The 22,385-nt window shown below is 41.8% G+C and overlaps 2 protein-coding genes across 4 annotated transcripts in view; both read left to right on the top strand.

The window, feature by feature from the left end:
* The window catches only part of LOC146650368 (titin-like), a 218,405-nt gene that overhangs the window by 20,872 nt on the left and 175,148 nt on the right, over positions 1 to 22,385 (top strand). For all 3 annotated transcript variants that reach the window (XM_085383775.1, XM_085383778.1, XM_085383776.1), the window contains 13 exons: positions 536 to 796; positions 1,921 to 2,181; positions 4,075 to 4,338; positions 4,439 to 4,699; positions 4,959 to 5,219; positions 5,471 to 5,731; positions 5,812 to 5,956; positions 6,085 to 6,253; positions 6,979 to 7,210; positions 8,377 to 8,661; positions 9,336 to 9,461; positions 9,811 to 9,999; positions 11,899 to 11,949. In XM_085383775.1, coding sequence (XP_085239901.1) covers positions 536 to 796; positions 1,921 to 2,181; positions 4,075 to 4,338; positions 4,439 to 4,699; positions 4,959 to 5,219; positions 5,471 to 5,731; positions 5,812 to 5,956; positions 6,085 to 6,253; positions 6,979 to 7,210; positions 8,377 to 8,661; positions 9,336 to 9,461; positions 9,811 to 9,999; positions 11,899 to 11,949 — 2,766 coding nt within the window. The remainder of the gene's footprint in view (positions 1 to 535; positions 797 to 1,920; positions 2,182 to 4,074; positions 4,339 to 4,438; positions 4,700 to 4,958; positions 5,220 to 5,470; positions 5,732 to 5,811; positions 5,957 to 6,084; positions 6,254 to 6,978; positions 7,211 to 8,376; positions 8,662 to 9,335; positions 9,462 to 9,810; positions 10,000 to 11,898; positions 11,950 to 22,385) is intronic.
* On the top strand, positions 12,318 to 21,392 carry LOC146650371 (uncharacterized). Its single transcript, XM_085383779.1, has 2 exons — positions 12,318 to 12,978; positions 13,115 to 21,392. Exon 2 carries the CDS (start codon positions 13,288 to 13,290, stop codon positions 21,199 to 21,201), a length of 7,914 nt encoding a protein of 2,637 aa, XP_085239905.1. The 5' UTR covers positions 12,318 to 12,978; positions 13,115 to 13,287; the 3' UTR covers positions 21,202 to 21,392.

The following is a 22,385-nucleotide window of genomic DNA, read 5'->3' as shown; positions in this document are numbered from 1 at the left end:
TTTTAATCTGTAGCTCTGCTCTAAAAGAACGTACGTACCTGGGCCCGCCTACTATCCTCGGAAACGTAAAATGATTGGCTAGAATCTAAAGTGTATCACAGCTCAGGAAAAAAAAAGCACCGAAATAAAGCACCGAAATGTGCGCTGCTTTTCGGTGTGGTTACTACCGTTTATGTTAGAACCGATACCCATCCCTAGTCAACAGGTCTGTTGGTAATTAGCTCTGGGTGTGACTATTGAACTCGGCTTTCCAAAATATGTGGCTAATCAGTTAATTAATGATTTAACAAGCGGGGCAATTACTTTTTCACATAAAGCCATGTAAGTTCAGGCACCTTTTTTCCTTAAAGAATTAAATTATCATTTGGTCTAAACTTAGTGTAAATTTTGCTGACTGAAAATATTAGTGTGAGAAAAATATATACAAAAAAATCATGGAGGGGGCAAATACTTTTTCACAGCATTGTACTTTCAGCGTGATACTGTTTTTAGGTTCCAGTCTCACTTTCATACTCTAACCATTTCATTTTTACAGAGGTACACATTGTGAAACACATGGAGGACAAAGTGTGTTCAGAGTCCCAGAATGTGACGTTTAATGTTGAAGTCTCTCACCCTGGAATTGACTCAGTCTGGACATTCAGGAACCAGCAAATCAAACCTGGACCCAAATCCAAGATTGAGTCAAAGGGAAAGGCTCACTCTCTGACAGTCATTGACGCCATGAAAGATGAGGAGGGCCAGTACATGTTTCATGCTGGTGAAAAGACATCTAGTGCCAAGCTTACTGTCTCTGGTATGTCTAACTTTTAAGATATTATGGATATTGTGTGTTTTACTCAGATGAAATCATTTACACAATCACTGATTTTAAAAAAGACTCACTGGCACATTGGGGTGGTAGTGCCCATCTTCAAGAAAGATCGCACTCCTCAGCCTCCCTGGGAGGATCTATGCCAGATTACTGGAGAAGGGAATACATCAGTTAGTTGAACCTCAGATTGAAGATGAACAACGTGGTTGTATTCCTCAACGTAAAGAGCTGGACAAGTTTTCTATCCTCTCAAGAATATTCAAGCATATTCTACAAGTGTTTTGTGGATTAGGAGAAGGCATTCGAGAACATGGGGTATCCATTGCTTGCTTGCTTCTGGGCCAGAGATGAGTTTTTGTGGAGGAATTTAAGAATCCTGGGCTTGTTCAGAGTGAGAGGAGAGGGAAGTAGGGGATTGATGGATTAGTGCAGCGACTACAGCGATTTGGACACTGTAACCCTCCATTGTGATGAAGAGAGAGGTGGGTGTAAAAGCAAAGATGTTGATAAACTGGTTGATCTACGTCCCTACTCTGTTCTATGGTCACACGCTCTGGGTAATGATCAAAAGAATGAGATCTTAACAACAAGGCACAGAAATTAGTTTTCTCTGAAGGATCGCTGTGCTCAGGCTTAGATATAGGAGCTCAGTTATCTGAGAGGGATTCATTCCACATAGAATGGAGCCAGGTAAGGTGGTTCGTGCATCTGATGTTTCCTGGGTGAGGAAGGGTAGACACGAGACATGCTGGAGGGATTATGTCTCTTGGCTGGCCTGGGAATTACTTGGTGCAACCTTGGATGGAGGAAGTGGGTGGGAAGAAGAAGGTTTGGTCTCTTCTCAGACTGCTGCTCCTTGACCTGCCACTTCAGATAAGGGAAATCCACACACTAGATGATAATTTGTTACTTAATTGTTGGTACACATTTCACATTTTGCTGACATTTATACCTACCCATACCCATCTTTGACAAAAACGTGGATTATTTTAAAGCAGCTGTTTTTTTATTATGACAGAAGATTGTGTGTGTTGGCATTTGCTGTTTCTGTGATTAGGACATGTGGTCAGAAGTGAAACAGAAATGTTACTTTCTGCTGCCATTAGGTGGAGCCATTACACGGCCCCTGCAGGATGTGACAGTGGCGGAGTCTCAGACTGCTGAGCTTGAGTGTGAAGTTGCAAATGCCAATGCTGAGGGCAAGTGGCTTAAGGAGGGCCAGCCCATTGACTTCAATGAGAATGTGGTGAGTGAGGTGAACGGAGCCATCAGGCGCCTCATCATCAACATTACCAGGCCACAGGATGTCGGAGAGTATACCTACCAGGTGGCCAACTCCAAAACTACAGCTAATCTCAGGGTGGAGGGTAAGTACTAGCTTCCCACTACCACACACACACACATAGTGTTCACATAACCAAGATAAATAAAACAGGACATTTACCGGGAACATACTGAGGTAAATTAAATACGACAATCAAAATAAAAGTAGTTATTGAAAGAAAATTTAAAAATTAACATTTTGTGGGAAAAATGCAAAGTGAGTGCTGAAAACTGAAAGATTTTGTCTGTTATATACAGCTCTAAAGGTTATCTGGGAATGTCCTGTTCATTTGTCGCAAAAAATAATGACTTGGTAAATGTTTGTTTAAACTTTTATGATAGTTTCAGACAGACTCACTATCACAATATTTGCAGTAGTTATTATACATATTATAGCTCTAGTAACTATAATAAGTGTTATATTTGTACGGTCGATCCATGGGACCAGTACTCCAATACTGGAAGTCGGGATTAATCCTAATCTCTGATCCTATGAGTTTTACCCAGAAGGCGGAGCAGATCTTAGATGGAGCGTATGGGTGAGGGGATTCATCCAGTAATAACTATCCCTCTATAAGTACTAACTACCATGGCTCCTCTCATTTAAAACAAACAAACAAAAAAAATGGGAGCCCTCAGTAACTTAGCAGCTTGTAAATCTAAGAATAATAGGAGCTATTTATACTAATATGGATTCATCCTCAGGTTTTTACATTTACTGTTTCACGAAAGTTTAAAAAGGTTCACAAATGAAACTTTTTGAATACAACGTATTTTATTAAAGCAAAAGCCAAAGTAAATTAGAATAATTATTACAGAATCAAATTACTTGAATTATTCTTACCTAATTAACTGATTCTGAGTTAATGCTGATTTTATTAGAATCTTTGAGAGGAGATGGTCTGAGGAGAGAATGGCCACAGACACACTCATCTCTGTGTGGATATTGTCCAATAGAAATAGAGCCAGGTTCATGGAAGTTGCATCCCATTCAGAAACAATGGAAATCTCAATCCTCTTGGATTTATAATCTCAAACGGCAAAAATAAGTAGAGAAAAAGTCAAAAATCCTAAATCCAATTAGTGAGCCCACAGTGTCGGCATTGGTTGTTCCTCTGGTGTTACTTGCTATAATTTCACCTCAATAACAGTGGCTGTGACATCCATCCACCATTACTGCCACCTCATCTGTCCTAACACATTCATTTTCTCACTTTTTCTCTTCATAACTCTGTTCATTTGTCCCATTATACTCAATATGATTTCTTTTATTAAATCCTGCACATTAAAATCAGACGTTCTTTTAGATTAGTGGCTTCTCCGGCTCGCTCACTTCCCCCTCCCATCCTCCACACCCACACACACCCACAGCCTCTGAGGTCATCTCCACACACACACTCAGTGAGAGGCCTGCACCTAGAATCATTATTATAGATTATATTTTCTTATTTGTATGTTGGTTAAATTTATACCTGATTATATTCTGATCACTATTAGGAAGCGAAACACGATTAACCACCAGCAAAATCCCCTCATGTTAATCTGTGTTTAACACTTGCAACATACTTCATGTATCATACAATCATGTGTGACACCAATGTGCCAAGGATGAAGCTGGATAATATCTGCACATTAGAATAAGTTTCATTCCTCATATTAATTAGACTTATATCTCTATTGTATGTTTGATTTAAAAAAAAGATGATTTATGAGTAAAAGCACATACAGATAGACTCCATTTAGCGCTCTGCATCACTTTTAACATAAGAGGCTGGATGTTAAGAACTTGTACTCTCAGATGTGATGAGAGGTAAGCCGGGGGGACTTCAGTCTCTGTCTGTCCCACCTCTCCTGACAGAACTAAAATGCTTCCAAAACTAACGAATCACCTCCGTGTGTATACATTAAAGTTAGCAGAGCTTTATATTTATATGCAGGAGTGAAGATCAAGAAAACTCTGAGGAACCAGACCGTGACGGAGACCCAGGAAGCAGTGTTCACACTGGAGCTCACACACCCCGATGTGAAAGGATCCCAGTGGATTAAGAACGGGGTGGAACTGCAAAACAGCGAAAAGTACGAGATCGTCTCCAGTGGCATGGTCCAAACACTGAAGGTCAAGGACTGCAACATACAGGACGAGTCTGTTTACTCCTTCAAACTTGGAAAACTTTCTGCCAATGCCAGACTCAACGTAGAGAGTAAGTGTCAGATTTTATCAGCATAACCAAGAATTGTGCACAATGTTGTCAGGTATCATCATATCACATGAGTGGTTTATCTGCTACTTTTTTCCTGCAGAAATCAAAATTGTGAAGAAGATAAAAGATGCGACGTCTCTGTTGGATGGCACAGCCTCCTTTGAGATGAGCCTCTCACATGACAACATCCCTGTTAGGTGGATGTTTAAAGGTTTGGAGCTGAAGTCAAGTGAGAAGTGCAAGATTCTGTCTGAGAGGAAAGCACACAAACTGATCCTGAAGAATCTGGACAGCAGCGATGCAGGAGAGTACGTGGCTGTGGTTGGACACTTGCAGTGCAGTGCTGTACTCACCGTGGAGGGTATGTAGCACTATAAGACAAACTGCATGTGAAGTCTTGCATTTAGATCGCAAGATAGTAACTCCAAGCTGCTCTCTGACACATCCATCAGAGTATGAATGTTAGATCAAAAACACTTAAGCACAGATTGCAGGTAGAGTGAAAAGCAGTCCATCCACTTACTGAAGAATATAAAGAATGTTTATGGTGTTTGAGACGAGAAGAATATTTGTCTAATCTTTTGTTATCCATGTCTTGTGACCTGATTTACTACATGCAGCTCTGCTGGTCACTAAACCCATGAAAAGTGTGGAGGTACCAGAGACTCAAGTGGCCACATTCGAGTGTGAAGTCTCCCACTTCAATGTGCCGTCCACCTGGCTGAAGAACGGAGTGGAGATTGAGATGAGTGACAAGTTCAGGATTGTGGTTCAGGGAAAACTCCATCAGCTGAAGATCATGAACACCAGCAGGGACGACTCTGCAGAGTACACCTTCATTTGTGGCAACGACCAAGTGTCTGCAACACTCACCGTCAACCGTAAGAATTCTGACCTCCCACAACGTGATATGAAAATACTGTATCAGAATGAGACTCAAAAGGGGGGTTAAAATAATTTCTAAATTATATAATCACCTAATTTAACATATTTTAAGCTTTAAAGTTTCAGAATTCTCGCTATATATTTGAGCTGCATATCTGAATAACTGCATACAGTAATAGCTGAAATTCTTCAAAAGCAAACACAGTGAATGTGTCTTTTTGTATTTCCCTCAAATTTCGTCCTCCAGCGGTTCTGATCACCTCCATGCTGAAGGACCTGAATGCCCAAGAGAGAGACACTATCACCTTTGAGGTCACCGTCAACTATGAAGGCATCACGTACAAATGGCTGAAGAACGGCGTGGAAATGAAGTCGTCGGACAGGTGCCAGGTCCGCAGTCGGCAGCTTACGCACTCCCTCACCATCCGAAACGTTCACTTTGGAGACGGAGGAGAGTACAAGTTTGTGGCCGGCTCTGCTGCCACCACTGCTAATCTCTTTGTCGAAGGTAACCTGGTGCTGAGCACGTTTACAGTCTGTAGAGGTGAGAAATGCTACGAAACGTCTCTGAAAATGTTGTTCTTTCAGCTCGTGTGATTGAATTCACCAAGAAGATCAAGGACATAAAGATCACAGAGAAGAAGAAGGCGATTTTTGAGTGTGAGGTTTCTGAGCCAAACATCCAGGTGATGTGGATGAAGGACGGTCAGGAGATGGACATGTCTGAGGAAAGGTCTGTCAGTGCTCGTCAAAGTTTGGCCACACTTAATCTGAAAATCACTATTCCCAGCGTCTCCTTTGGACAATGAAAGCTTTTAGAGGTTAATTGTGAGTTGGATATCTTCTGCCTTGAATCCAAAGGTATATTGTGACAGCAGAGAAGTATGTTCACCGCCTCATGATCCAGACGGTTCGAATGTCTGATGCTGGGGAATATTCAGTGGTAGCTGGATCAAGCGTCTCCAAGGCCCGGCTCACAGTGGAGGGTCGCGACATTCGGATCTCGGAACCTCCTGAGCGGGAAATTACGGTGAAGTGGTTTTAAAGTTCATTTACTGATGTTTCAGAATAAAACTTCTGTCTTTCAGGTAATCACAGTTTGAGGATTAAAGGTGATTCGCTGTTTTTTAAGACTGTTCATTTATTTAATTGCAATGAGTTTCATCTTATTTTAATCCTAAGTTAACTTTTGCAACCAAAGCTGCTCTGTTTCACAACCACAGGCGTTACGCAGAGAAGTTAGTGTCAGTTTGGTGCATCTATATGTTTTAGCTTGGAAAGACACGGGCGAAGTTTACAGATACTGAACCTGACATTAACATTTTTATTTCTCTTTTATTTCTTATTTAGAAATATGCCTTAAAGTAATAAGGCATAAAGATACACTAGAAACAGTGTGTAAATATTTAGATATTATTCTGTTCTCTCTGTGGAAGCAGTGACGATTGGCCATAAAAAAAAAAAAAAACTATTAATGTTTACATATGACCCGCTCAGGTTTGTCAGTCCCCCACAGCATGTTTTACTGCACTCACATTTTAAAAAGCAACTTAAATAGTAGAATTTTGGGTGCTTGGTGATTGTATTTACTGACATTTTCAACAGAAAATAGGGCCTTAACTCTATTATTGTAGGGTCTACCTTACAATATAAAGCACCTTGAGGCGACAGTTGTTGTGATTTGGCGCTATATAAATAAAACTGAATTGAATTGAACAGAGATAGAAATGTAAATATTTCACTATCCCCTCCTAGGTTCTGGAGAAACACCGTGCAACCTTTGAGTTTGAAGTGAATGAAGAAGATGTGGAGGGTCACTGGCTGAAGAACGGTGTGGAGATCCAGTTCTCGATGGAAGAACGATTTAACTACGTGACCATCAGGAAGCTGCATCGCCTCACCATCTCAGAGACCTACAGGAGTGATGCTGGGGAGTACACCTTCATCGCTGGCAAAAATAGAAGCACCATGCAGCTTCGAATAAACAGTAAGTCCAGCGTGACGTCACACAGAAAGAATGATGTACAGTATGAACACATAAAAACTGGTTGTTTCTTGTTTGTTTCTAAAAAGGCCATTTATTTCAAACTTTCTCATCAGTGATACAATTGTGCTTTGAAGGTTACATACACTCATCATTCTCACCATTTTGGCTTTATAATTATTTCTTTGAGCTGCTATTTTTAAGGGTAAAATGTCTGTTCAGCATATATCTTTAATGATTTAAATAAAATTAGAACTGGGTTTGAATTTTTTTAGGACTTTTCTCTAATCACAGGGTTAAACGTATATGTACAAGCTCAAGTATATACAGCGCTCCCTCACTATAACGTGGTTTGCCTTTCGCGGTTTCGCAGATTTTTTTTGGTGCAATTTAGTTTTTTGGGTTTTTTACAGCGCATTGTCAATTAATCTCGTGCTGTGTCTCCTGTACAGTACAGAATGCGTTCAGCTTGTCAAATTTACATAAATCTTCGATTGCTAGCAGCGTGACTCTGACGTGAAGTTTTCTCCCCAACAAACACAACAACGCTGAAAACGTCGTCACCTGCAGGTCCCTTTGGTTTCATTCTGTAATACTGGACTTATTTTTCTACAAGGCCTGAACTTTGAGAATATTTAAATAAGAGAGAAAAGTGTATTAAGTGTGTAGTGAGGGGTTTGACAGCCTTAAAACATCTACGTTAATTGTAAAAAATAAAGTTGGCTACTTTCGCCTATCGCAGGTTATTTTTAGAACGTAACTCCCGCGATAAACGAGGGACCGCTGTACACGCAGCTGAAGGTTCTAGCAGGCCTAAATGCAGACACGGAAGGATGGACACAAGAAAGCAATTTATATTACATCACAAAAGGTCCAGGAAACAAAACATGAAGCACAAAAGGGAAAATTAAATCCACCCACAGAGAACAGCAATCAGGAAAGTGGAGATGTGATGAAAGCAAAACACAGCTGAAAAGAAATGGATGATGAGAAAACTAAAAGCAAGGCACAGAGGACAAAGAATCCAAATAACACAGGAAGTGAAATATGGTGACCAAATACATAGACACACATGAACTTAATACAGGGGAAGTGACATGAGAGGATGGAGCAAGAATATCCGTATATTCCAGTTAAACTTTACCTCTAAAATATTCTGCCTCGTTCAGTCCCCGAGCCTCCTCAGATCCTTCGCCACATGGAGCCCCAGTCGGTGGAGGCTGGAAAACCAGCTCGCTTCTCAGTCCAGGTGAGCGGTGTTCCCCAGCCTCAGGTCTTCTGGTACAAAAACTCCCAGGCTCTCTCCGCTGGCTTCAAGTGCAAGTTCCTGCACGATGGCAACGAGCACACACTGCTGCTCATCGAGGTCTTTCCTGAAGACGCTGCTGTCTACACCTGTGAGGCCAAGAACGAGTATGGCACTGCCACAAGCACTGCAACACTCAATGTTGAAGGTGAGACATGGATGTGACTTGATAGTCAGTTTTGTATAAAACAGATTGTTGGTTTCTGCTGAAATCGGCATTTTTTCCTGAGTAGAGTGCATGCTCTCGCCATTAGCCCAACATCACAGTTTTCATGGACACAACTCTCCACCAGAAATAGGTCAGATCGTACCAGAAGGTGGAAATGACTTCTGCATATTTTTAAGTTGCACTTTATTATTAATTCAACGTGATCATTAAGAGGTGATGATAGCTTCAATATAATGCAAATGATGTAGGGCAGCAGAACAACAAGCACTAAAATACGAAAAGAAAAAAGTTTTCCTAAAGTTTTGGAAAAGATAAAGAAGAAGACTATTTGTATAAGAGTGTTCTTACCTGACAGCGTGTGGAGTTTTTGCATCGCTAACCAACCAGCTAATTAGAAAGTGTATGAATATGCAGTGCAAGCCTGCAGGGAGCCTCCACACTGCTCCCCCTGGTGGATACACATGCTTTTACCACTGATTGCTCATTAAGGGCGTTACTACTCATAGTTGTGTCGTCCACGTCACAGGCGGCAATATAGCAACCGTCAAGGAGACCAGTCAAGGATTGGCCGAGGACCCACCATTGCCCTGCCAGGGTCCAGGCAGACATTGTAAGTGGCTGTATCTGTACTGATTCAGGTTCTTGTGTTGCAGTTTCAGAGGTGGTTTCTCCAGACTCCCCCGCCACTGTTGCTCCCCCTGTCATCATCTCACCCATGGCCAGCACTTCAGCCTGCGAGGGCGCACCAGCTTGCTTCCAGTGCAAAGTCCGTGGAGATGGTAAAAAATACAATTTCTTATTGAGTGATGCTGTGATTTTTTTAATACTGAAACAAAGTGATGGTATTGCTCAGTTCCTGGTAGTTACGCTGCACAGAATTTTAAGTTGAAACTTTATTCAAACCTGTGGCCACTTCCTGTGAATGGAATTTCCTACCTACGCATAAGTTTCAGTAGTAGTGTGTCCTTTGGTCTTCTCTTGAAGCCATTGGGACTTCACTGAAACTTGATTATGGCACGCGACTAATTAACCACCTTCTGACTTATTTACTCTTGCTGTTGACCCACAGTGCAAATTTACTGCAGTATATTTACACAAGCCGTGCTTTTTCCTTTGTCAACCATCAAGATGTGAAGATAAGCTGGTTCCACAAGAAAAAGGAAATCAAACAGTCCGAATTCTTCAGGATATCTCAGTTTGATGACAGCTGTCAGCTGGAGATCTCCAGGGTTTATCCAGAGGACGAGGGCGAGTATACCTGCATGGCCACAAACAATGGAGGGACGGTGTCCTGCTCTGCAACTCTTACATTAGACGGTGAGTTTATTACTAAAAAGAAAGGCTGCTTTTCTTACTCTGAGACAATTGAAGTGTCACTAACAGAAGCTCACAGCAGTGCTGGTTTCAGATCAACACACTCTCACTGAATCTGTAGATTATGATTTGGTGTTGTGCTGTCTGGCGATAACAAATCCTGCACATTCAGTTTTCAGAACTTGTTCTTTGAGGTTAGGATTAAGTTATACATTAAAGTGAATCTCAACAGCAACAACAGTGGGCAAAGGAAAAAGGGAAAAAATCTGCCTGTGTAATGATGGCATTCATCCATCCATCGGCTGGAGCCCATCCCAGCTGTCTAAGGAAGGGCACACCCTGGACAGATCGCGAGTCTGTTGCAGGGCTAGCACATAGAGACAGACAACCATCCACACTCACATTCACACCTTTAGAGGTGTTCACAATTTAGAGTTACCAATTAACCTATCACTACTAATTGCATCACTTTGGACTGTGGGAGGAAGCTGGAGTACCCGGAAAGAACCCATCGTACTGCCTATGGTGGCATTGGAGGATCATAAAATGAATAATAATAAAAATGAGAAAAATGTGGGCTTTTGTGTTGGAAGTGTTTATTAACCATGTAGAATTAACTTTGTAAAATTACTCCCATTGCAATGTGTTTTATAGTTATATAGGAATGCAATGAAAGGTGACCAAGGCTCAGGGAACAATCTTTCATAAAAATACAAACAAGTAAATATCATTGTGTATACCTTTTCCTTTTTCACCTGAGTTCTGTGTCAAAGTTTTTATCCACGCTTTCTTTACTGAAATATGACCTCATGAGCCCTCAGTCAGTTTCAGTTTAGTGATTTGAAATGCTAGTGGGGACGCTCAGCCATGATAGTGAGGGATCATTTGCTCTGGTCCAAGTAGTTTTGGTTGTTTTGAGTATTTTTGTAGTTAGTTAGTTTAGTTTGTAGTTTTTGTTATGCTGTGAAAGGACAGAAGATATTCCCTTATTCCCAGCTCCTGACAGATCACACAAATGGTGCTTACTGGGATGTAAATAGAACAAAGTACACTGAGCCAATGAACATGCGTTATTTCAGGGCAAAAGCAAACGTGGGACAGATCAGCCACCACCAACATCACTCACCTAACGATACCTTCAATTTGCCAAAAGCCAATTTCATCCAACCAATCACAAGCTGTACAGTGCCACATGGGGGGAGGCCCACTTTTATCTGTGTGTAGCTAGCATGCCAAAATCAGAAATAAGCTGGTTCCACAACCAACACTCGGTTTAGCCTAACAAGAATGAAAACACTGTCTGATGAAAACACTCTCGTCGTAGTGGATGATTTGGCCAGTACTCCTGTAAGACTGCTAATACTGCTGAACAGGCCAGGTGCTCAGCCACACTCACCATAAACGAAGAAGGTAACCCGTCCTAATTAGCTCCAAGCAAAACTTGAGAGGATGTCCTGAACTGAGGTGCAACATTCACTGTCACATTAGTTACTAGTGGGTTTGATTCTCTGAAATTATTTTTCAATCAGAAAAATTTAACAAAAAAGCCTCAAAACAGGAACTGACAGAAGTTAGTAACCTGACTCATTTTCAGATACAGAATGTGAATTTGCTTCAAGGCAGCTACAGTAAGACTTACATTCATTTGAGTGTGTTTGAGCGCACTGCAGTATTAAAAACAGAAAAGAAAAAAATAGAAAATTATCCAAACACTCTGAGACCTGCTCAGAATAAAGATATGGAAGCAATACTTTCTGTAGGGAAAGACATTAAGAGGGGTAGAAAACTGTCAGTACACATGTAAATGTACATTATATGTGAAAGAAATGTGTGTCTACATCTGCCCATGTTGGGATCAGTGTGTTGATGAAAAGGGAATAAATGTCATGGCTTTCTTCACAGTGACTCACGTGAGAGAGCAGGCTGAAACCAAGACTGAGCTGGAAGTCAAAGGTAAGGTCATAAAGTTAACTTTTCACCACATATTAGAGCGAGAGCATTGCTCCATCATGGCTGGAGTGGAAAAACTACAGCTGGAGCAGATTTCTCTCAACTGAATTTTGATTTGAAAGTAGTCTGTCACTGGATAACTCCAAGCTGTGGCTCACTGAAGCAGATAAATTGTTTGTGAGAGCAAAGTGATAACCGCTACATGAGTGGATGCTTTGTGTTGGATCGTACTTGTCATGCGTCCATGCTTTTATCATCATTTCTATATTTCAGGATGAACTTTGACCCTCCACAGTTGCATGACATCTTTATATATATATATATATATATATATATATATATATATATATATACATATATATGTATAAACACTTTCTAAATTATCTTTCATATTCCATCTGGTCTTACTTTGATAATGTTGTGTGGTTTCCCTCAGGTGAGAATTTGTTGAACTTGAGCAGTTTGCATTCAAAAGTTTATTTATCTTTGGCATGAAAGTTCATCTGATTTTCTTCCCAGAAAAACGCGGGTCTGTATTTTTTAAAGACATGGAGGATTGCCGAATCTGGAACTGATACCTTCCTCCTGCAAAATATTTCTTAGCCTGGCTTGCAGATAGTGGAATGTGATTCCTGTGGTTTGCTTTCTAAATAACCCCAGTAAACCTATATTAGTTCGAATAAACGCCGTCTCACCAAATTCTGCTGCTTCATTGGTTAATTTTGGAATATAATATTTGTTTTTAGAGAGTTCTGCATCTCATACGTGTGCATCTTTCATTCCCTGTTTAAGTTTAAGGATTAGAAAGGGCGTTTATTCTTCTGTCTGCAAGTCAGGTAAGAAATATTCTAGCATAAAACAAGTTTCAAGAACTAAAACACGCAAACGGTAGCAGTCCATCTTGAAAATATGCTTCTTTAATCACAACAAAATAATATATGTTTTGAAGAAATTTCCACAGACGAAGGATCAAAACTTCCTGCAGGTTTCTAATAAAAAGAATCAAGTCTTGCGTTTATTCGAACAAATATGGTGAGTGAATTTTCTTATGGCATTGTGAGTCCTTGCATGCATTTAATATTTCCATTAATGATTCATTCAAGTCCTTTTTGCAGTTTTTACCCCTGGAAGCTGTGTTGGTCTGACAGTTGTCCATTTCTGTTTGCAGAACTGTTCTGTCCTCAAAGAAAAGAAGAAACTGTGCATTGCAGCACAGAACTCACTGCCACTTGGCAGCTTAGAGGAGCCTTCTCCGACACTGAGGATTTCATAGATCATGGCCTGGTGTCAGCCAATCGTTGCTCCAGCAGGACTTCATCCATCAGCTCATGGACAGAAAACATGAAACCATCTTTCACAAAGAAACTTAAGTTTCAGTCCGTCTTAGAAGGGGAGGCAGCAGAGTTCAAATGTAAACTGATTGCCTGCCCTCCTCCTACTATCCTCTGGTTTCATAATAACAGATCTATACCTAAAGAGCATAGACGCAGGATCTACACTGACAGCAAAATGCATGTTCACACTACCAGTCTAGTTATTCATGGTGTCAAAGAAAAGGACTCGGGCAGTTATAAGGTAATGGCAATAAACATAGAGGGTTCTGCAGAATCCACAGCATCACTTCTGGTGTCACTGAGGGAAGAGCAGTCTGCTAACTATCTTGGCTTTATTAGACGCACTGCTAAAGCCCACGAGAGCATCGATACCATGGCAGAGCAGAGGAAAGAGAGGAAGTTTAGGGTTGACCTCAGATATGTCGGGTCTCCTTTTGACAAAATGTCCAAGGTCCATCAGGGTAGATCTCGATCTAAGAGTGCTCTTGTGCGTACTGTGTACTTCATGCCTGGTTCCCATTCAGAAGACAAGGAACCAGAAAAGGAGTCTAAGCAGTTAGAAACTGCCTCTGAGCGTGCCCTGTCTCCTACCCCGATGTTTGACAGATCTGAGCGCTTCAACGACAGATTCAGTGACATCTACTGTGACCGACGCACTGGCACCAGATTCAGTGATAAGTTCAGTGACAGGTGCAGTGACAGATACAGTGAGAGGTTCAGTGACACTGAGAGTCTCCACAATGAGGTAAGAACAAAACTTACTACACTCCAAAAAGCTGTCAAACAGAAAAAGAGGCTTTCTATTTCCACCATGTCTTCCTCTGAGTTTGAGTTAGAATCTGTCGCCAGCGAGTCAAGCTATGCAGATTATGTCGAGAGACTTAGGGTCAAGCCTGCTTCTCTGCCTGATGTTCAGCATTTCAATCGACCCTTTGATTTGGGTGAGACGTACAGGGAGTTTCAAGGTAAAACCTCTAGCAGGGATCCCGCTGAGCCTTGTGTTAGACATTCATTCGAGCCTCAGTCGAGAACCAGGGCCATCCAATTAATGAGAGGTGAGCTGGTCAGTACAAGTGTGTCAGAAACAGAAAAGACATCAGACGACAAACATTCAGAGAAACTAGAGGATAAAACAGTCAAGGGTTTTGTTGAAATACAAGCAGATGTGGTTGATGACCATAAGGTGCAGGTTACAAATGTTGGGATGACAGCATGCAACCTTGAAGGACCGCTCGGTGAGAAAGCGGTTAATCCAGAAGCTACAATGTACACTGAAAGTGGGGAACGTGTTAAAAGTCTGCCTTCTCAAGAAGCAACATTACTCATACAGTCAACCATGCCAAAGTCAGTCACATCTACCAGAGAGAGGTTTCTTAGAGAAGACACAGCAGCAACAGAAACAGCTGATCTGTGTAAAGAAGCATTTGCTGGGGAGGATTTGAGGGCTTGTTACGAGAAGAGCCTGGAAGCTGAACGAATAGCTTGTGAGGAGAAACTCCTTGCCCTGAGGATCAGGAAATGGCAGCAAGGGAGTAGGATGTCAGGAGAGGAGACATATGATCCTGAAACTGATCTGCCCATTGTCCCTGAGGCAAAGTCCACAGAGCCCACAGGGCACATTTACAACCAGCAGGAGAAAAGAGCAACTGTGGAAACTGAGGCCATGCACTCCTCTTTTCATGAATCACTCAAAAAAGAGGCATGGGAAGATAATCCTGAAGGAATGGCTCAATCAACACCCACATCTACAATAAAGATGAGAAGCAGAGAGGTGGAAAGGTCTGCCTCTGTGGGTACAAAAGCTTCCACAGTGACAATTGGGCTAGAAGAAGACACAGCACCACAGACACTGATGCAAAAGTCCCAAAAGTCACCAAGAACAAGACCAAGGCCAGAGGACAGATTAAGAATTTCAGAGAGATTTATTAGTGAAAAACAAACACCAGACAGCAAAGGGGAAAAACAGGTTGAGCCATGTGATCAGTTTGCAGGCAAGTTTTTTAGAGCTCCGTATGAGAAGAAGCTAGAAACTGGAGGAACTGAATGCGAAGAGAAACGCCTTCCCTTAGGGATCAGGCAGGAAGGCATGAGAATATCAGAAGAGGAGACATTTAACTCAGAAACCGATCTGCCTATTCCAGCAGGCACACAGTACAAGGAGAGTGAGAAGCACATTCACACCCCACAAGAAGTAATGGAGAAAAAGATAGCTCCTGTGCCAATGCCTATGGCACCTAAAGTCAAAGGTGTAGCAGAGCAGCTTGAAACATCTGCCCAGTTGGTCAAAGGACAAATGAAAACAAAAGTAGAAGAACTGGAACATGAGAAACAAAAATTGCAGAGATTTAAAGCTAAAGCAGCAGAAGCTGAATATGAGTCTAGATCTGAAAGAAAAGCTAGAGCAGAGAAGATGCTGTTTGAGAAGACGAGAGCAGAAAAGGAGCTCCAGCTGTCGAGGGAAAACATCTCAGACCTGAAGAGTGAGAGTGAGAAGTTTATTAGTGAAGAGGAGGCTTTGACTCAGCGAATAAGAAAGTGGCAACAGGATGTTTTACTGGAACAAGAGCAGACTGCAGAACTTCAAGGTTACTCACCTTTCCAGGCAGGGAAGACCACTGAGGCAGGAACAAATCTCGCAGAGGCCTCTGCTTTAGAATTGGCAAACACAGTCAGAGAGAAATGTGTTTCTAGTGAGTCTGCTCCTGCTGGTTTCCAAGACCAGGAGGGTGAAACTCTGCAGTGGCCTCTGGCTGGTGAACTGCCAACAGAGGGCCGTGTGACAAGGCTGCAGAGGGACAGTGAGTACTTTGTAAGTGAGGAAGAAGCACTGGCTCAGCGCATATTAAAATGGCAACAGGATGCAGTAGAACAAGAGGATACAGCTGAGCTTGAGTCTGAGTGGCCCCAACTGCCCCTGACTTATTGTGAGCCCCATCATAGTGGCATGTCTCATGAAGCCCACCCCAGTGAACCCCCGCCTCCACATTTATTTTCAGCAGAAAAACCGTCAGTTTTTCAGCCCATTGCAAAGTGTGACCTGTCACCTCCTTTTGAGGCTTCTATGGCCAGGCACCCTGCTGCAGATGCTAGTTTGCTACACCATGTGGGTGCACCTGATGCCCCTGTAAGATATCAAAAGGACTCTCAGGCTTCATCAGTCCAGAAATACTCTCCAACCCAGCTCACTGGGCGTCCTTATGAGGAATATGAACTTACCTCTGCCTCTTATGAAAGCCATCGTGAGCCTTCCCCAGTCAGGAGAAGCTCCCCATCCCTTAGTCGACAGGATGATTCAGAAAGAGAGGGAGTGGTGAGGTTTAGAAGGGAGAAGCATGCTATGCATGTTGATAAATCCAGCAGGCAACACTTCCAGTCAGAAGTAAGAGAAGAGAGAGCTATGGAAAAGGAGATGGGAACTGCAAGAGAAAACACTGAATGGAAACAACAGAGGGATGAAAGAAGTGGAGATTTGAGAAATCTGAGATCTACACAGGGTAAGGAGATGAGTACTGAAATAGGTGCTATAAAGAAGGAAGAGAGAAGAGTTGAAAATGTGGAGTTAAACATAAAAGATCTTGGAAGTCTGGGAGGCTCACATCCAGTATTTGTTAAAGAAATATCTTCACTTAAAGTAAAAGTTGGCGAGATGTCTGAGTTTATCTGCCAGTTCCAAGGTGATCCTCCACCTACTGTGAACTGGCTCAAAGACGGCCATCCACTCGACCACAATCCTGACTATGATATCATACAGAAATCTAACAACTCAAAGCTCACCATATTCTATCCAACAACAGATCACGAGGGCACATATGACTGTATCATAACCAATAAACATGGCAAATCCATCTGCAGTGCTACTCTTGAAATCTCTAACAAAAAGGTGCCAAAAGTGTCAGGAGTCACACCGGATGTGGTAAAAATACAAGCACCAATGAAGGAGGAAAACCAGGAGAGTCTGATTGAGGAGCAGTTTCAGACCTACACTGATTCAGGAAAGGTAACGTTAAAGGTGCCTCGGATGGAGATCATTAAACGCCGCAGCTCAGACGAATCTTTTAGCACCTCACCCGTGGAAATTCGAATTACAGCTGCCACCCCCATCCCTGAGATGGCTGAGGATATTCGTGTGGACAAACCTCAGGTTTTTACAGAGGGAATGTCATCTGGACCGAGTAGTGAAGCAGCATCCCAGACCGTCAGACACAAATTTACTTTCTCATTTGATGTGGTTGGTGAAGCTCCCTGTGTGGTCACTGAATTAGAGAATATAACCTGTTCCGAGGGTGAAACAGCTGTCTTGAAGTGTGTTATAACTGGTGAACCTGCTCCAGACGTCACATGGTATCATGACCATATTTGCCTTGAAGCCACTGTTGGAAAATATAGTACTGAGATACATGATAAAATGTACATGCTGTATATCAGCAATTTTACATACCCTGATGCTGGACTGTACAAATGTGTTGCTAGAAATAAGTTGGGAGAGGTAACCAGTATCTCTGAAGTCTCCTATCAAGTTGAAAAACCTAAGAAGTTTTCAGGTGTTGATTTCACCCCATCGCAGACAGAGAGGAAGTCTCCTTATGGCTTAACTGAGGATTTCAAGAAACCTGACATCTTCCAAAAAGCTCAGGATAGTGTTGTGCTGCCAAAAGTTAAACCTCCGAGTTCACAAGCTCCAACAGACGTGCCTGTCAAAACTACTGTATCCAGACCCAGTCTCTCTAGAGAGCCTCAGGTTATATCCGGCTGTGGTCTGCAAGGTTCTGCTGCTGTAATTAAAGTTTCTCAGATTAAACAGACTTTCGAATCAACATCACCAATTAGATTAACGGAAAATCTTTCTCTGGAAGAGGAAAGAAAGAAAACACTGTTCCCAGAGGAGTTTATACCGTCTGTTACCATGTCTCTTAACCAGCAGGAAGAGGTAATGCCACATAAACCTGATACTATGCATACAGAGAGCTGTGTTCAGCTTGCTTCACCTACAACCAGAAGTGAAAGTTCTTACAAAGCCTCTCATGCTCCAGTAGAATCCAACAAGCCCGTCTCTTTTGAAACCTCCCAGGTCACTGATGTCAGTAAGGAAGTTATTTCAGGAGTAAGTTGTGGTGCAGTTAAACAGTTTCTTGAGGAAATGCGGGAGTCTCCAGAGGTGGTGAGACCAGGGTCACAGGAACTTGGCCTACTCCCTCAACACACTGAGGCGGGTGAAGCGGAGAGATTTAGATGGGAAACATTTGACAAAACTGGCAGCCACATTGCTTTCGAGTCTGAGAAAGTACCTGCAGGAAGCTGCCTTCCCACACTTTCTTCTCAACCTGAAGGAACTGTTAAGCCCAAACAAATTTCTAAATCTCTAAAACCAGCAAGCCAAAGTGCAGTTCCAAGGGTTTGCTCTGTAGAAAGTGAGGCTAAAATCTCACGTACGGCAAATTATTCTGACCATACTAGTGTTGGGGGGGTTTTAGAAGAAGTAGAAAAACATGTGAAGCGTGATGTGAAAGGATTAGAAGAGGAATTTGATTTAATGTTAGAGTATGTGCATAAGGAGGGTGAACTTTCTGGCGATAAGCTTATTTCCATACAGGAGCCCACTAAGGACAAAGCTCATAATGAGGAGCTGATTTCGTTCCCAGAAGTATCTATTGACAGCGGTGTTTTTGGTAGTATGCTAGAATCCCAGGATGACAAGAGAGAAGTATCAGAAAACACAGTGGCTGATGATCTAATTGAGTCTCCTACACAAATTAAGGGTGAATATGAGAAAATTGAGGTTCGCTTGAAGTCAGAACCAGAAACATTTATTGTCAAGCCTAAAGTACTCACAACAGCAAACCCACTTGGTCGGTCTAGAGCTGCTGCTGACCGTGGAAAGGAAGGAGATAGTATGGAAAGAGACTCAGCAGATCAAGCTGGGGGAGCAGCAGCAGCTGGCTCCATAGAGGAAGAGGAGGTCACTTTTGGTGCAGTGTACAACTACTATAGTCCTCCTCCAGACTGGGGGAGGCCGCTGTCCCCTGAGTCTGAGATGTCCATAGAGATTGGCAGCACTGTGAGTGAAGACATAGTTGAGGTAGCTGAGAGGTTCTACACCCCAGGCTCCTCTACTGAAGTCTCACAACCAATTGCACAGTCCTTTCACACTCCGAAGTCTCCCGTGTTCTTTCATACTCCAAGTTCTGATGAATCTGGTGGGTTTAAGACCCCTCAGGAATATCCATTCTCCCCTGTAGAATACAAAAGACCATCAACAGAAGACTCAAGTGAGAGGTTCTTCTCACCTGTTCAATTCCTAACCTCTCCTACTGACGAGGGCATCGAAAAAACTCTATCTGGAATGAATGTGGAAGAAAATCAAATCCTCAGCCAGGCCAGAGGGTCTTTGGGGTTGTCAACCCTGCAGGAGAAAGTGCAGGGGATCCCTCCGGCCTTCCTAAAACCTCTCATGAAGAAAAACGTGTTTGAGAACGACACATTAACATTTTATGCTGAGGTGTTTGGCCTACCTTCCCCCCAGGTGAATTGGTTCCGCAACAAAACCCAGCTGGTAGCGGATGACAGAGTTACTATAGAGCGGGATGGTGACAGCATCTCACTAACAATTCAAAATGTCACTAGAGCTGATCAGGGGGAGTATATTTGCGAAGCTGTGAATTATGTTGGCGAAGCCAGAAGTGTTGCTGTAGTGATCGTTGTATCACAGGAAGTAAGGTTTACACCCGTCCCACCTGCTGTCTCCCATCAGCACGTCATGAAATTTGATGTGGAGGAAGATGACTCTTCTCGTTCACCATCTCCTCAAGAGATTCTGCTTGAAGTAGAGCTGGATGAAAATGAAGTCAAAGAATTTGAGAAACAGGTGAAGATCATCACCATACCTGAATACACAGCTGACAATAAGAGTATGATCATATCTCTGAATGTGTTACCAAGTATTTATGAGGAGGGTGCTGTGGACTTTGTCACCCAGGAGCACGATGACTTGAAAATAGCATTTGAGGTCACCGAGATGCCCCCACGGTTCATCAATCCAATCTGTGACATGGAAAACCCAGAAGGCACCACTGTAATGTTTGAGTGCTCACTTATGGGAATTCCATCTCCCATCGTATCCTGGTTCAAAGGTGATAGAAAAATTCCTCAAAATAACAAAAAATACTTGCACTTTTCTGATAGTGACAATCATTTCCTGAAGATTTGCAAAGTCACAACACAGGATAGTGGCGTGTATACCTGCAGGGCAATCAACATTGTCGGAGAGACTCTATGTAGGGCTTCCCTAGTGGTGTTAAGTGCCAAGGATTTCTCGGGAAAGACCAGGGGCAGGGAGCTGACCGCTGTGTCCCTCGGCAGTGCCAAAGTCCAGCCCCAGAGGTTTGACTTGATGGTTGGCAACACATCATTTGATGGTGAACAGGTGTCAGAAATTGAGCTGGAGTTTGATTTTGAACAAGAAGCTGATGAGTCACAGCGGGCAGTCAGGTTGGTGGCCAACACTGACAATAAAACAAGTGAAGAGGGAGAGAAATATGTCAGCATTGACTTTGATGTATTTGCTGACACAGCAAAAGATGAAAAGATAGAATTTAAAGGTAAGTCCAGTGATATGTGTAGCTTCCAGTTTCAGGTGACTGAGACACCCCCGAAATGTATCATACCATTGACTGATGTAACGGCAGCAGTAGGGACACCTGTCATTCTCCAGTGTCTGGTTAATGGTAAGCCAAACCCCACTGCTGAATGGTACAAAGACGGAGACCGTATCACAGATAGCAGGTATATAATCCAGGTGAAAACTGCAGGCCACTTCAATCTGCTCATTACTAACGTGACCCAGAGTGATGCTGGTGAATACAAGTGCATAATCCAAAACACAGCTGGCTGCATTGAAACTGCAGCACTGCTGAAGGTGTTTTAGGGGTAAAGGTGCTGGGACAGGTCATATATTCATATTTTGTGTTGTATCTAAATTTTGCTTTCACAGTAGAATTAGATTTTGATTTGGGGAGGAAAAAGATGAATGAATGAAAAACAGAGTGTGAAGGAAAAGCTTATATTCAAAGAGACCGTCTGTGCAATTTATCTATACTATACTATATATATATATATATATATGTATATATATATATATATATATATATATATATATATATATATATATATATATATATATATATATATATATATATATATATATATATATATATATATATATATATAGTACATGAGGCGTAAGTTTTCTAGAAGTTTCCAGATAAGACTGGATAGAGGTTGGATGAAGGAGAAACATTATTTTTATAGAGAGCTTTTATAGAGAGCATAAAAATGTCATATTTCTCTGAAAAGAGAATGTTTTCATACTAACTAGTTTCTTAAAATTTTCTTACTGGTTTAGGATTGTGGCTAACAATAATATGGTTACCTGTCGTACATATAGGACATGTCTAAGAACAAAGCTAGCGCTCAAATAACTGAGTATGTATGTAGTAAATGTTTCTTTTAGCGTGTCAGTGACGGTAATGTGATACTTTACACTTTTGTTCAAAAAACATGGCTTTATGTGTTTCTCTATTTTCCGGTAACTCTTTGAAAGCAACATTATTGCCATAATGTCTTTACAATTCAGTGACAAAGTGTTGCATCCAAAATCTAAAAATGTTAGCAGCCTGTTTTTTTTTGTTATTTTGGTGTTAAGAGAAATTTGCACTAATGGAGATGATAGCAACAACACTATTATTTGTATTAGGCAAATTCTTTTTATCAGGCAAATATCACAAATACAAAAACCTGTGTGTTTGCTCAAAGGCAGCACCTATGAATAACTAACAAATAAAACATCATCTTCAAAATATTACTGATGTGCATCGGTGAGTTCGTCCCAGCCCTAACAACGCTAAGACAACACATTTTAAGCAGTGATCTTATCACAAATCAATTTGGAAACTTGAAGCTCTTTAGTTTGGATGAGACAGAAGTTTTTCTAGCAGAGTTTTTCTTTTTGTGGATTTTGTGTGATTCTAAGTTCTTGCTGTTTCTAAATGAAATTTATGGCTTTTTGAAGCATTTTTAAATGTCACAGAAGAGCAACTTGATAACTTATTT

Source organism: Rhamphochromis longiceps, linkage group LG16 (assembly GCF_057381845.1).
Source record: "Rhamphochromis longiceps isolate RC_006_pf linkage group LG16, R_longiceps_female_GT1.1, whole genome shotgun sequence".
Classification (NCBI taxonomy): Eukaryota; Metazoa; Chordata; class Actinopteri; order Cichliformes; family Cichlidae; genus Rhamphochromis; species Rhamphochromis longiceps.
Note: the sequence above shows the minus strand (reverse complement) of the source record. Positions and strands in the feature narration are given on the sequence as shown.

Bases quoted from the DNA above. Each gene is read 5' to 3' on its own strand.
- LOC146650371 (XM_085383779.1), top strand. From the start codon at position 13,288: ATGAAACCATCTTTCACAAAGAAACTTAAGTTTCAGTCCGTCTTAGAA.